Source organism: Enhydra lutris, unplaced genomic scaffold, assembly GCF_002288905.1.
Source record: "Enhydra lutris kenyoni isolate GAN:26980312 unplaced genomic scaffold, ASM228890v2 scaffoldscaffold13, whole genome shotgun sequence".
Classification (NCBI taxonomy): Eukaryota; Metazoa; Chordata; class Mammalia; order Carnivora; family Mustelidae; genus Enhydra; species Enhydra lutris.
The window spans coordinates 38,031,798-38,047,305 of NW_019154097.1; the positions used below are offsets into that span (position 1 = coordinate 38,031,798).

At 60.2% G+C, this 15,508-nt stretch overlaps 1 protein-coding gene across 4 annotated transcripts in view; it reads right to left on the reverse strand.

Annotated features, from left to right (window-relative positions):
* Nucleotides 1-12,000: 12,000 nt before the first annotated feature.
* The window catches only part of LOC111145660 (collagen type V alpha 1 chain), a 142,383-nt gene continuing 138,875 nt past the window's right edge, over nucleotides 12,001-15,508 (reverse strand). For all 4 annotated transcript variants that reach the window (XM_022500738.1, XM_022500735.1, XM_022500734.1 and 1 more), the window contains one exon: nucleotides 12,001-12,733. In XM_022500738.1, coding sequence (XP_022356446.1) covers nucleotides 12,587-12,733 — 147 coding nt within the window. In that variant the 3' untranslated portion in view covers nucleotides 12,001-12,586. The remainder of the gene's footprint in view (nucleotides 12,734-15,508) is intronic.

Genomic DNA, 15,508 nt, shown 5'->3' on the forward strand with positions numbered 1-15,508 from the left:
CCACAGCATGAGGACAGGTCGAGGGACCGAAACGCAACGGTCCAGATACTGGAGCATAAAGTCTCGACGGTCCGGTGTTCTGAGCGTTGGCAACAGGGATGAGAATCTGGCCTGTTAGAGGAACAACCGGACAGTCCAGGTGAAAATGGGAGCCGGGGTCGCAGACCCAGCCGGTGACCTCGTGCGGAGAGAGTGCTGTGTTTCGGCTGTGGAACGGGAACCGAGCCCCGGGTTCCTCACGTCCGCCTGTCTGCCTGGTTGCCTGATGAGTTTTGTCCAGGTCAGCTGATGCCTGTGGCTTCCGTTAAGGGCAGACAAGCAAAGGCTGAAGCGAGAACTGGGAGACGTTCACTTCACCGACGCACTGATGATGTTTTCGGCCGAAATCCCCTAAATGAGCGAACGGAACAAGGATTACTCACGGGGCCTCCGAGAGAGCCCGAAAACGTGCCTCTTACACCCGGAGGAGCTCGGATCCCTGGACTCTGGAAGTTACGACTCTAACACTCGGAACAGATCGCACTTGGATTCACATATGGTAAAGACCGTAGCGGGAGGAGCAGTGGTCTCTGGGCAAGAAGCCACGCAGGACCCCCGGGAGACAGCACAGAGGGGACACGAGTCCACAGGCAAGGGTCAGGCCCATGTGCTCTGCTGCACCTTGAAGGGCGTCTCTGGCCATCGATGCGGGAACCAAGGCCCAGAGAAGGAAGGAGCCGGTCTGGGGGTCACACAGCTTGTTGCCCGAGCACCAGGATTAGAACCCAGCTCCCGGAGTCCGTGGGATGCTCGCACCCCTGCCCCCTGCCTCCCTCTGTCCTGCTCCCTCTGTCCAGTCTCCCACCCCCGCAATCCGGCTCAGCCAGGTCTCCGTCCCGTGGTAAGAGGCTTGGAAGTCTGTGCCCAGGGCCCTATCCGCTCGCCACTGGCCCCTCCTGGGCAGCCCCCCACAACAGGAATGGGCCCGTCTGGCCTCCCCTCCGGAGGCTTATGTGCCAGCGGTGGGGGTGGGGGAGGAGGTGTTGCTGAGCACCCCGGACAAAGGACAGACCCTACCCAGGGAGTGTGTTTTCAAGGTTTGCATCGTGATGCTTTTGCCCTCATTCATGGACTTGCATCCCAGGAGACGCATTTCTCGTAAGCGGCGCATCCGGGGATCCTGGTTTCCCAGGCGACCCGCCCGCCCAGCTAACATCCAGGGCAACACCGGACATGCTCGGGTGACGTGCACCAGCTCGCTCTTGTCCGCGCCCCGGGCGTTTCTCTCTCCTGCCTCGTCTTCGCTGGGTCAACCTGGTTTCTGCGCGCTTCACGCTCCCTCTGCCTTGACGCCTGGGCTCTGCCGCTTTGTGTGACAGTCGGTGGCCGGGCGGGGACTCGCTCAAAGCCTCTCCATCATCACTGTCCCCCTCGGTGACCAGCACGCCAGGTCACAATTCACATGCGAACGTCCCACAATCCTTTCCTTACAGCTGTTATGGGTTTGCTGCTCGATGCTATGAGCCCCTGAAATGCATTTTTCTTATTTGCATCTTAAAAATTCAATTGTCGTTCAACAGCCTCTTTAAAAGGCGGGGGAGTGTTTTACGCACATTTACCTTCTCTGCTGCTCTCGTCTTCTTCGGGATCTGCATTTCCACTTGGAATCCTGAAGAACTTCTTCCTCGCTTTGGGGAACGTGGGTCTGTGGGCAACACGTCTCCTCTGCTTCCGATGCTCCGGAAGTATCCTTAGTTCAGCATCACTTATAATCCCAGCTTCGTTAGAGTCTAGGTGAAGGATTTCTGCCTCTCAGCACCTCCGGACATGCTTCCGCTGCCCTCTGCCCTCGGCCCTCCTTCGCCAGGAGAAGCCCCCCAGCCCGGTCCCCCAGCACCAGGCTGGTCTGGCCCCCACCCCATCCCTGCTGCCTGCCTCTCCCGTCCCTCAACCCCTGCAGTTTCCAGCCGTCCGCTGGGGAGGGGATTTTCTTTCTTTTTCCCCAGCTTGGGTTCTACGGAGTTCTTGGTCTGGAGACTCATGTTATTGCTTGAATGTAGCCATCTGGGGCTCACATTTCCTTGTACATTCTTCCGTCCCCGTCCCCCCTCCCTGCCACTTCCGCCAACAACGAAATGGCTCTTGCAGGTCAGGTTGGTACCTTCCTGGTGATGAAGGTTTTATTCACTTTTTACAAAAACCTGTCTCCCATGCTTCCATTTGGGTATTTTCGGAGTTGTGTTGTCCGTTCAATGAATTCTTTTTTTATTTCAGAGATTACAAGTTTTTATTTCTAATATTTACTATTGGTTCATTTCTTAAAGTTCCCTTGTCTCTTTTGAAATCCCTCACTTCCTCAGCCATGGCACCCATCTTTTCTCAGATATTATACGACATTAATCTACGTATTTTGCAGCCTGTGTCTCTAAGTTCCAACATCTGAGACACCATTCATTTGTTTCCGTCGACTTTTGCCCTCTTGATCATGGGTCACATTTTCCTTCTTTTGCGTGTCTAGTGAACTTTGATTCTATGCAAGACATTGTGGACACGGTGCTGCAGAGACTCAGGGCTCAGGGCTCGTTCTCGGAAGAGAGCTGAGCTTTGTGCTGGTAGCTCTGGGCCCGGGCTTACTAGGGTGGCCCTATTCTGTCCCTGATCCTAAGGGATGACTTCAGTCCTGGGATACCCATCCCAGGGTTGGGTCTCCTGGGGTTTCAACAGAAAGCCTGACATGTCTATCAGATCCATCGAAATGACTGCCCTTGAACTCAAGGAGCCTCCGGGCACCGGGGAATGCTGGCATCTCCACTCAGCTGTGTCAGCCTGCCAACGGCTCCCCCAGCAGCCAGCCAAGGACAGGGGAGGCTGGTGTGATGAGCTTTGGGTTCTTCCCCATGTGTCTTCTTGTTTTCAGGATTTCCCAGCTCACCTCCACTGCTCTGTAGCCTAGATCTCTGACTCCAAGTCCCCAGCCTGCTAAGACAGCCTCCTTCTGCTTGAGCAACACCCCTCCACATCTCGAGGACCAGGGAGGGCCCTCAGGAGAAAGTCGGGGGATGGCACCTGTGTCCCACATGCCTCCCTTCTCTAGGGCTGACCCTACATCCAGTTTCTGCTTTTTGTCACTCCGCAGTGACTTGAAACAGTTTGTTTTCACCAGTACTCTAGAACTTTCTGTTTCTATTGGTGGAGTGTTAGGACAATGTAAGCTATCTTCCGGTTTCCAGACCCTAGAAGTAGAAGCTCTTCGTTCCACAGGGCCGCTTGGCAGAGGTGGCATTTGAGAAGAGAACTGAAGGCCGTGAGTCAGACACGCAGTTTCTCAGGGGGCAGTCTTACAGAAGGGGGACAAGAGCTCAGTGGAGCTGAGACAGAGCCAGGAGGCAGGTGTCAGGATAAAGGAGGAGCTCAAAGTGGGGACCAGCATGGGAGGAGCTGACTGATGCCGGAACACCGGTATGCACTCCCGCACTAAACAGGATGAGCCTTCAGGTGACTCTGACACAGGCTCAAGAGTGAGAGCCGTTGGCCAACACTTTCCAGTGACTTTCAGGGCCTGGCCTCTGAGTCCGCAGGCTTTGCTTGAGTATGAAGAAGTCACGGTGTCTCCTCACCCATTACAAGTCCCTCTTCCTTAACTCCAAATCTCTCACCTCACCTGGCCCCTGGAGCCCCAGACATGGAGCCCCAGATCGACATTCTCTGGTCCATCCATGAGCCTAGGTCTGGAGCCTGATGGACAGTCCACTCTACTCCCCACCGATTGTTGCCAGAACCAAAGTCTGGGCCAAGCTGGTCTCTAACTGAAAGTTTCACCAGCCTCTGCCTCTAGGGAACGTGCCCAGTGGGGTGAGGGTGACCAACGCTCATTTGCAGTCTGTATGGTGTGTCAGGTGTCCCCTAAGTGACTGCCAGGCCATTGCAAGGGCCCTGTGGGCAAGACACCAGAGAGCTGAGTCAGAGCCACGAGCTCAGGAATGCCGCTGGCCTTGAGGAGCACGTGCTGGGATTCGTGCCTTTCCGAGCAGACCTGAAGCCCGCAGAACTTGGGGAAGGCAGCATCGTGTCTGGTGTCCCATGACTGTGGCTGGGGGGCATTTTGCCTGCAGCCACCTAGCCAACTGGTCCTGGGAAGGCCCTGGAGGAGGAGACACAGCCCATCAGGAGGGCTCTCCCCCAGCCGATGTGGAGGAAGCAGGGTCACAAGAGTCACAGCCAATACGTCGTCCAGACCTGGGCCAAACCCTCTTCTCCATGAAGCCTCTCGATGACGGGTGCTTGCGGGGACCCCTCCTCGGAGCGTGTACCCCTGTGGTAGCCTATTGACGCCTCCCAGGTAGTGGAGCCCTGGAGACGCAGAGTGGACACTTGGTGGCCCTGTTTCCATGTTCCTTGTTGACCCGAAGGCAGGTTTGCGGCCCCTCCGTGCACGCACCCGTGGCATTTGCAGCGGCCCAAGCTGGGGCTGCACGAGGGCAAACGGACGCCATGATGCCAGGCACCCTGAGTGCCCCCGAGGCTGCGTAGGCTGCAGTCATGGGAAATGGAGCTCTCTGCTCCTCCATGGTCAACCACCCCTCCCGTGTTCCTTTCTCCTCCTCTGGGATATCCACCTCAAGGGATCGGCTCCAGTAGCCAGCCTTCAAGGGCAAGGGGCCCCCTCTACGCACAAACCCAAACAGTCCTTTCACAGACAGACAAATATTGCAGAGGTAGGCACAAGAAATTCCAAAGACGTCCTCTGTACCCGTCATAATTCTGCTCTCCCGTCCCTCCACCTCCTCCAGGGGCACACACCCGTCCACCATGGCTCAGCCTGTGGCTTTGGAACCACAGGCTTTGGCACTGACTTGGTCGCCCCCGGAGGTGCCCTGGGGTGTAGCCCTGAGTCCTCTTCAGATGTCCGGTGAGCTCGTTGTGAACCAGATGCTCTTGCCTGAACCCCCGAGAGGTGTTTGACCCTTAGAGGCTGCTCAGTGACTGATGTTCGCGGTGTGATGCTCGGCGTCCTGAGACCAGCGGGCGAGTAGCACAGATGTGGTTGGATGGACACCGGGGACGCAGAGCTCTTACAGGACACTGGTGCTAAGGCCCAAGTACACAGGCTTCTCATGCATGATCTCATCTGACCCGACAGCCTGGTGAAGCACCCGCTACCTCTATGTTACAGATGAGGAAACCAGGCAGCTGGCGTGACTCTGACCTGTCCCCTTAGGGGCTAAAAAACGAGCCTAAGGTTACAAGGTTGCCGAGGAACACACCCAGCATTTGCATACACGCCTCATGAATGCGACAGCTGCAGTCCCCGAGCTGCCCCCAGGGGTCCCCTCCCTCCTGGTATCCTCACCCTGGGTGATCCCTCTCCTTACATGCGGGCTGAGCAGAGGACTTGCCTGCAAGTAGGGGAGTCTGGCAAAGTTGCTGGGCTGTCCCTTCCATGACCAGCCTGCGAAAGACTGTGCTTCCGGCTGACTAGCGGACTTGCGTCCTTGCTGGTTTGGATGATGTGTTGCCGAGTTGGGAAACCCCATGCCAGGCACCAGAGGCTTCCAGCCAACTGTCATTGATCCCTGAGGCCCTCAGTGCGATGGCCCTCAAGGCAACAACTCTGGCCAACGACGTGAGCAAGTCCCGCAGGTCTCTCCCTGGTGGGGTTTCCGGGTGAGACATTGGCCGGGGCTGGCACCTTGCCTGCGTTGTGTGAGGCCCCAAAGTGGGGATCCATGGGAGCACAGGCATGTGACCTAATTCGGGTGTGTTGTTTGGAAGCTCTACGTTTTGGGGTGATTTTGATGTAGTAATGAATAATACAAACCCTGGAAGTGGTTTCTTGTCTGTCTCTCCAGAAACTCGAGTCCTTCTTGTAGCACTTCCTCAGTTTAAAGTGAATTTGAGAAAATCCCAAAGGGAAAGCCAGATCCTTGCAACAGAGACCATGTCAGTTCCCAACGAACACCCGCGAGTTGGACTTCTCCCAAACCCACACGACAGCTCTTGTCCGTTCGGGAAGGAAAAACAAAAAAGGCAGGATGTTTTGTGCAACGTGGCTTTTGTTGAATATTTACTCCTGGGAGGTTGCTGGGAAGAGGTATTTTCTTGCCCGGGGGAAAAAAGCACAGCCCGGCTGCTGGAGGGGCAGCAAAGGCAGGCGGGCGGATCTCCCCGTGTGCGGAAGGTGGGCTGCAGGGAGAGGGCCCCTGGCAGCCGCGGTTCCTGTGGCCTCTGCTGGGGGCCCCTCGGTCCGCTTCCTCTTCAGCTGAACTCGACCTCGTGATAAAGTCTCACACGTGAGGTTGTCGGACCCAGCGAGGCGACTCCTTTTCAATGGTCCGGACAGCGTTGGCCCGGTCAGAAGTACCTGACGCTCTGGCAGCCTCCACGTGCCTCACGTTTCACACATCCGATCCGTTATCTGTTGCCTACATGTTTGTACCTCCCCCGTGTATAGAAGCTCTACATGACTCTGCGCAGCTCGGACTTTGTTCGGAGTGACGTCTCGGGCCCCGCCAGTTCGCGGTTGGCCTGTGAATCCGTTGCAGGTACAGGCTCAGCCCACTTCGTGCCGTGCAGGGTGTCATGGGCGTGCTGAGGTGGGGAGGGTGGCCAAGGGCAGGTGGGGGGCAGGCCGAAGGGGGGTTCCACCTGCAGAAGTCTGGGTGGGCGGGAGGAACATGGCTGTATCTGCGGGGCCCCCAGCCCCTACCAATCACAGAGCCTGTGGGGTTCTAGCCACTCCCATGCCCAGGGCGTCTGCTTTAGAAGGTCTCGGGCTCCACAGAGAATTGGCGCCTTCGGGAAGTGGTACGGGTGATATCAGTGGACGGGCAGGTTAGGGGAAGCAGACATCAGGGGCCATCACCAGAGGACCACGTTGTCCCCGCACTCAGCAGTGGTTGCCTGGGGCCGCTTCCTCCCATGAGCATGAGTTGTCCCCTCCCCAGTGGGCAATTTGTGAAACCCACGATCTCATCCCTCAGGCATTCAAGGACACAGGTGTATCAGCAGTGACCCTTGTGTCGTGTGTCGTGTGTCCCATCTTACACATGGGCAGACGGAGGCTCCGAGTACTGGGCATTGGTGGCATCTGAGTCTGGGTCACGGAGACAGCTGTCCTTTCTCCATTCATCTGCCGCACCTGTGTCTCCACGTACAAATGGTGCCCGCACCTGCCCGTGGTACCGGGGATCTGGTCCCCAAGCTGGTGTCCCCCTTGGGCTCCCTGTTCTGCACTATCCTACCTCTCTCAGCAAGCCCTGCGGACTCCATGTTAGAAATACCCAGACTGTGACCATTCTCAGCATGTCCCTGCACGGTCACATGTCACCTGGGTGACTGCAGATGCTGGCTCTGTCCCAACATGGCTCCAGGGGTGAGCGGGCCAAACACGGGTCCTGCCACATCACACATCACGTACACGCCACCCACCACACACACACACACACACGCACGCACGCACCCCGCACGCAGGCGCACATTTTCTCTCTCACTTTATACGGTTTTGTTTATGCTTAGAGAAAAGGGACACCTGGATCCCTTATGCACGTTACTTTTCCTGGGCTCTTACCCTCCGGACAGGCTTCCCGCTCTTCTGTCTGCTTATGTCTGTTTCCACCCGAGAGAGAGACCCGAGCAGAGGGGCCTCTGCCTCTGCTGCCCTAGAGCCTGACCTGCGGCTGACGGTCACTAAACTGGACATCCCCCAGACAAATGAAGGAAGGTTTGTAGTAGAACCTCTTGGGGGCGAGAGGAGGAGGCTGGGGCAAGGAAGACGGGGGTGGGAGAAGCTGCTTCCCGCAGAAGTCCCTTCCCAGAAGGAAAGGCCCTGGGAGCAGGCACTGCCAGAGGCATGTGGGCTCTCCCCGGGGCGTCTGTCCGTGGGCTCCCAGCCCTCCTGGGCCCCAACTGCCAGGCTGACTTTGCGGCAGGTGTGTGCACGCCCATCACACAGGTGACCCACCTGTTGTCCGAATGAAGGCGCTGCCCCCCCCCCCCCCAGCTGGGCCCAGCACAGCTCTTGGAGGCCGAGGGCCCCGGCAGGTACAGAGGGACCTGTGTCCCGACACCTGGGGCCTGGGAGCTCAGCTCTGCAGCCACAGGGGCCTCTTGCCAGGCCGGTGCTCACACCTCCCTCCCTCCTCTGTGCCCCTTCTCCCTCCAACGTGAGGCAGTAGTGCTGGGATAAGGGGACAGAGGACACTTTTCAAAATGGGAAAACTTGAACGGTTTCCAGCTCCAGACTGTGAACAATGACCTGCTGGCTCCTTCCTGGGGACAGACGTTGCCGGTGGCCCAGCAAGAGCAGACGCAGCCCTCTGGGAGCACTAACAGAAGAGCCAGCCACCACCCAACCCCCGCGGGCCCACGCACAAACAGGGCTCCCAGCTGGACCCCGAGCTGTGGACCCTGAACCCCCATCCGCAACAAGGCCGGGCTGGGACACGGTCACCGCCACAAGTTCTCATCTCTCCTGACACCGAAGCGAAGGTCGAGGTCATGTCTCGACTCCCTTCTCCACAGGGCCCGGCCTGGACGTGGTGGCTGCGGCACCCGGCGAGCTCTTGCTGACGAATTGGCAGGATGGACAGTGGGTGGAGGAGAGCGGCACCTGCATCCAGTCCCGGGGACACCCCCTTGCAAGCATCCCTGGGCTCTGGGCTCAGGGCCGTGTCCCCACATGCCGGCTCTTCCCCTTAACCCAGCTGAGCAACAGGCACTGGCGTCCGGTCGGTTTCACGGATGGAGGAGGCCCAGAGACGCCAGGGGCTCTGCAGGACTCTCCCCAGGCAGGCCTCAGTCAGGACCAGCTCTCAGTCCCCGCCCGGCCCCCGGCCTCAGTCTGCTCCCCTTTGGGACTGAGAGCAAAGCAGCCGCCTCCGTTGCCACAGCCTTGGGTACTCGGGGCAGCCGCCGGGGCCCGTGGGGCTCCAGGAGTCCCAGCCCCTGACACCTTCTGGCTACGGTGGCGTGGTCTCTGGGACGGCTGTCACAAGCGGTACCCCGCACCCCGCTGGCAGCCGCTGCTGGGTCCCCCAGCTCCACGGTGCCCCCTGCATGGCCCGCCAGCCCCTCTCCCTCCTGATTCCCCACCGCGGCCCTCGGGCCCGTCCCACAGCGACGGGGGCCGCTCCTCGCGTGGCCCTGCCTCCTTCATCCAGGGCCACCACAGTCCGCGCCGAGTTGGTCTTTCACGCCGCTGATGGCCGAGCCGAGCCTGGCGTGTCCCCTGGTGCTTCTCAGCGTCCACACTGGTCTGACAAAGGTCCTTCAGCCCTGGAGGTCCTTGGTCCTCGCCGGCTCCTTCCAGAATGCGTGTCTGCCCTGAACCACCTTCCCATGCGGTCAAGAGCGCCTGGCCTGGCCGCCGCCCTCTGGCTCCGGCCGCTTCCCTCAGATATTACCTGCCCGCGGGCCGCCGCAGGGGTGAAGAGCGGTCGGAGCTGCCCCAGCCGCCAGCCGCCCCGTGGCTCTGCAAGACGAGCTTCTGGCTCTCGGGCCCGTTTCCATCGCGCTCAGGATGGCCGGCAGGTCCGGAGCCCGAGCGGGCAGCAAGTCACCGAGGAGGCCTTGTGTCTGAGGCTCGGAGGTCCGTGGACTTGCATGTGGACCGAGGGGACGCGGCTGGTGCTGCTGGTGCCAGGACCACACCCGGAGGCCCGCGGCCCAGGCTCTGGCGGAGCAGCAAACACTCCCGGGTACTTGGCTTGAAGCAGCGAACACGTCTCTCACTCCGTGGCAGATTCTTCACGGGTGAGCCGAGGACCCCCTCCGGGTCCACTGGGGACGCGGCTGCTCCGGAGATCAAGGCCGACGGCACGTGAGAGGGAGCCCCAGCTACGGCCTGGGGGAGCTGGGGTCAGGAGCAGCTCTGGGGGTCGGCGGCCGGACGAGCCCCACGAGCTCAGGGGGGATCCAGAGGTGCAGCCAGACAGTGCCGTGGGGAGGTCGGGGACGTGCACCAGGGACCCCGAGGAGGGGGGAGTCTGCACGGCCAAGGCCTGGATCCCTGAGCTGGTGCCCAGCCACATCCTGCCAGCCCCCCGGAACGGCTCCGTCCTCCGTCCGCTCGCGGGGGATGCGCCGTCTCAGCGGCACCGCCCGCCCTCTGCGGCCACCAGCTCCACACAGAGCGGTTCCTCGCAGGGGGAGGCCCCGGCACACCGGGAAGACCGCCCATCGCATCTGTTCGCGGTGGAGACGGTGAGCTCACTCACTGGGCGACCCCTCAAGGACGTCTGCGTCACACAGGGTTAAACGACTGTGAAAGGCCCCTTCCTGGGCATCACAGACAGGACTCGGGAACACGCCTATGGGCTTCTCTAGCAAAGGGCAGGTGTCACCTGACATCGTGTTTTTAAGGGCCCGAAGGCCTAGACCCTTCGCTGTGGGTTTTCTGTTGGTCGGTTTTCCCCCTTCCCTCGGAGAGGAGGCGGAACAAGAACCACACCGGAGAGCGTCTGCAAACGTAAGAAGTCCTTTATTGCAGTATACCATGGCAAGGTGGCCTTGGGAGAAGGGGACACGTCTGACTTCCGTAGAATGACAACAACTTTGAAGGGGCCACAAGGATGAGGACAGCGCAAGAGGGGGACTCGGGGGGAATCACATGACCTAGACAAGGCCCACGGGGCACCGCGTGGCCGTCCTCGGATACGGCTTCGCTTTGGAAGAGACAATGTGAGAGTCATTGGCACATTTCAGCCTCCTGGGCTCGGGAGAACCTCGGAGCCGGACTTCTCTTTGGCGACAGCAAGACTCCACGTCCGCGGGGATGCGGGAAATACTAGTGAGTGTTCGTGACGCCCTGGCCGGGGGGGCTCTGCCGTGGTCTCCCCAGCGGGAAGGGCGGCCCGGCGGGCAGAGGACAGCACCAGAACCGCGGGTCACAGCGTCTCCCAAGGGGGCCGAGCAGGGCCCGGGGGCCCCGCCAGCTCCCCCCGGCACGGAAGGAAAGGGCGTTGCTTTTCACAGTGAGGGGCAGCCCTTCCTGGCTGGTCCCTCGGGCCCTCCGTCCGCAGAAGGCGGCCGCCTGGCCCTCGCTCTCGAAGCAGCCCCCCCAGCCCCGAGCTCCAGGCCGGCTGACGCTGGTCCCCAGGATGCTTGCGGGTGGAAATCCCAATCGCTCACGTGGGGCAGCAGCCCCCGCCGGCAGCCCCAGGGAGACCCCCCGAGTTCATTGCACATCTCCCCGTCTGCGCACGCAGCTTCAGCTCAGTTCTGAACACAAACAGAAATTAGCACCAAACATTCTGCGAACCGAAGACGACCTCCTCGTCGGCCACCGCGGACAGCGCCGGCGGCATCTTCGACCACGGGTGTGTTTTCTCCAATCACAGAAGCACAACGTAATGCAAGCCACGGGCCTCGCCGCGGTCTCGGGGCGCAGAAGCACGTGGGCCAGCAGGAAGGACGGTGGCAAGCGCCCACCCTTCGGTCCTCAGCAGGGACCCATGCCCCGTGTAGGCAGAGACCGGGACCAAGAGAGGCGGGAGGAGGAGGCACGGCCAGGTGACCCCAGGGTCCCCTTTCAAGGAGATCTCAAAACAGATAGCACCACAAAGGAAAAGGGTAAAAGTGAGCACCAATTTTCGTTTAATTATCATCTACAGAATGTGGTTTCCCCACTCTGGGGGACACTCTCCCATCAGGCTCCGCAGGGAGAAAAACGGGGAAAGGAAGCAATTAAAATTAATCTATGCCCGCGATTTAATCTAAGTGCATGTAGGAAAGGCAAAGTATCAGGTTCTTTTTGGTTTTTTTTTTCCTCTCCATTAAAAAAAAAACATCCAGAGCTCATCAAAAAATCATCTGAAAAGGGGTCCGGGCACCCACTGTTCCAATAGCAGCGCGGCCTCCTGCCAGCCCGGGTGGGCCTCCACCTTATCACACGTGTCTGGCAGGTGGGGATGGAGCTGCCCCTTCCTCACGGGAACTGGACGCCCACCCCCCTCCCCACCCTCCCAGCGGGACGGAAGCCGGGCTGACATACGTGATTGAAAGTCGGGGACACTGAACACGTACGACAATACAATACAAATATTTACTTAAAACTCACAAAGACGAAAGCACCTTTAATCCATCGGAAAGGCACGTGCAGAATGACATTTGGCCCATGAATGGATCGTGTAGCTGAGAACAGAGGCTCTGGCTGGAAGGGGGTGACCTTTGCGAGGCTTGCCTCTGAGTATTTTTGAAGGTCAGGGGAAATACACATCTTCAAGTTGAATTTAAAAAAAAAAAAAAAAAAGTGATCTCCAAATCCCGCAGCCTACGCCCTGGCCCGGCGGCCTCTCTATGCAGACAGATCGGCCGGCACGGCGGCGACAAGTGTGGCCTCGTCGTCGTCCCTGTGGCGTGCGGTGGGGACAGAACGGGGCTGATGCGGCGGTGGGGCCCGGTGGCTGTGGGCTGTCTAGGTCATGTGATTCAGCTCCGGGTGGGGGACTTGGCTCTTTCCCTTTGCTCTCTGTGGGTTTGGGGTCTGGCTCGGTGCGGAGCCGGGCGCAGACGAGGTCAGGGGAGGGACGAGGGGCCTTCACTGTCCAGGACGCCCGCAGATGGCGCGCTGAGGTCACGAGGTTGCTCTTGGGGGCCGGGCTCGTGGCTCCTAGCCCAGGAAGCAAGCCGGCCCCACTTCAAATCCAAATTTCTGTGACGCTTCACCGAAGTCATTGAACATGATGTCCACGATGGGTATCTGCTCTACCTTGGGCGTGTCGATCTCCAGAACAGTCTTCTGATACCCTTTCTTCGTCTAGGAAGCAGAAGAGAGGCCCGGGTCAGTAAGGGGGGTGGGGCCACCTCGCGGGGCTGGGCTTCCATGCACATGCGCCCATGGCCAGCCGCTGAGAAAACGGGTTTGCTCCATCTGTCCGGGCAGGTGGAGGGAGGGAGACGTGCCTGACTGGGGCGGGCAGCGCCCCTCCCCACCCAACATCCCATTCAGCCCTCCCCGCAGTCCCAGACCCACGCCCGCCCCTGCCAGCGGGGACACCCCATGGCAACCCTGCCGGGACCAGCTACAGAGAGCATAGTTCTGCCGGAACACACCCGAGCCCCCGCTCCTTGTTCAAGACGAAGAGTTCTAAGACAGTAATGGCAGATTGCTGGCCCTGCCCTTGGCAATCTCACCCAGAAGTAGGAGGACTCCACACTCGCAAGTGTGAGAAGAGGAGGGAACCTGACCCACTCCCCGGTCTACAGGAGTACTGGGTAAACAGGCACAGAGGGCCAGGGACGGCAGAGATGTGCTGCGGTGAGCCCCTTGCTCAGACGGTCTGTTTTACCTCCATGAGTGTCTCGAGTCACCCTTAGCTCAACCTCGCCATGGCCTCCAGGGAGGCTCAGAGGATCATGGTGGAGCTCAGACATGACCGCCACAGAGCCGGGCACCCTCCCCTGCCCAGCAGCACTCTCGGGAGAGCAGGTGCACCGCTGCTTTCTGGGGCAGGATGTGGCCCAGATCGCAGCCATGCTGGGGCTCGGGCTCGGGCTCCTGGCCAGCAGCACTGGCTTCTTTGGACCCCACAGTGGAGAAGAAGGAGCTGGGTCCTTCCAGCTCTGAACAAGGTGGGGCCATTGGGGCTGCCCTCAAATCTTTGTCCTTTTGGAAGGATGGCAGCTCCCCCAGGCAGGGGGCCGTGCAGCTCTGTCTGGAGGCATTTGGGGTTGTCACAGCTAGCTGGGAGACTGACCTCTGGGGGTTCGAGGCCACAGACGCTTTTCAACACCCTCCGGTGCAGACAAAGCCCCCAGCCCAACTCCGCACACCCCGGAGACGCATCTGGCCCCAAAGGTCGAGGAACTCTGGTCTGGAGTCGCGTCTCCTCTGCCCGACTCAAGGCGCAGAAGCAGAAATGAGAGGTAGACATGATGGGCAAGAGGGTTTTAGCTCAATTCCCAGAAGATCTTCCTGACACTGAAACTTTGGAACCATGGCCAGGACTGCGCCAGGTGGTAGTGAGCTTGTGGTCAAGGGAGGCATTCAAGGACCAGCTATGCCTGAAATGGACTATGGTGGGAAGGGGGCAGGCATTGGGAGACTGCATTCTGCCATATCCTAAGGGCCTTGGGCAGCTCCCTGGACCTCTCCCGACCTCAGATTTTGCTTCTGCAATTGAAGAGGAGACCCAACCTGCTGCTCTTCCCCAGAACCTGCAGTGACCCTAGAGGCACTTGGTGCGTGGAGGCTAGCGTCCTGCCAGCACACCCAGGCCACCAGGAGATAGGGCCAGAGAAGGAAGGCCTTTGGCTCTGGGGTTAAGGAAGATGGGAACTGGACCTTGGGCTGGCCCACAGCAGAGAACGGAGGAGGCTCTGAGCTGGGCAGCATTGCTGGGAACCTCAGGGGCTCTGGGATTTGCTTTTGTGATGAGCAGGAGAGGGGGCATCAGGAGAAAAAGGGATGGGGGCACCAGGCTCCTCCCGGGGAGCTCCCTGGGGCGCCGGGTGTGTGTGAGCTGCAGCACGGAGCCAGGGCAGCCGGCCCTTTCCCTGCTGGGGGTTCCCGACTCCCGAGAGGCATTTCCCAGCACCCCTCGCAAGGAGGCTCCCTTTTTCTGGAGAACCCACCTGCTCGCTTCACCAGGAGCCAGGTACTGGCATCGCCAGAGTGTCTCCCTCCTGCCTCAGGAGCCAGGATGCTCCAAGCCGGGCTCGAGGCCCCGGGGTCCTGCCTCTCCTCTGGAGGCAGAGACCTTGCTGCCTCACGATCTGCTCAACACAGCTTGGGGCGTGTGTCAGAAGCACGAGCATGTGCCAGGGGCGGAGGCCCCTCCCCCAGTGTGTCTGGCCCCTTGCCGGGGGGTCGACTCCTCTGCTTCAACAGGGATGAGTCCTGCCCATTCCACAGTCAGACCCAAGGACTGACCCCCACAAACCCCAGGATGCAGGGAGCAGGGAGGAGGGGCAGGGTGCCACAGGGAACCCTGCGCTCCGGGCAGCCTCCCCCATCATCCCCGAGGTGGCCTTGGGGTAGGGAGCAGGAACAGTGCTCCCCGGGGCTGGAGGGGACTGCCCGGTCCAAGGGCCCCAGCCAGGGCAGGACGCAAGTGGTGAGCCTGGGTTCCGCTCTCGGCCACTACTGGGCAGCTTTGTGCGCTTCTGTTTCTGCGGGACCCAGAAGCCCCACAGAGCCGTCCATGACACTCCGGCCTGGCCAGACAGCACCAGACAGCCTCAGCAGACATTAGGGAAAACCGTCACCTCGCACGCACGCGGGTCCGGGAGCAGCAGGGAGCACTAACCCCAAGGCAGGAGCACCGGCTTCCGGCAAGCCCAGGGTGGCCGCTCAGGGCTCGGGGACGCCTCTGCCTGGCTTGGGACACACTGGGACCAGCTCTGAGAGACACTCTAGCTACTCCGTTCAAAAAGTGAGGTGGGAGACTAAGGGTGGGAGCACCGGCCAACGAGCAGACATCTCAGATGATGTGGTCCACCCGGAAATGTGCGCGAAGGACGCGGTCTGGAGCGGGTGCTGAGAGTGTCCGGGAGAGCCTCCAGGCCACACAGGGAGAGCACGACACCTTCT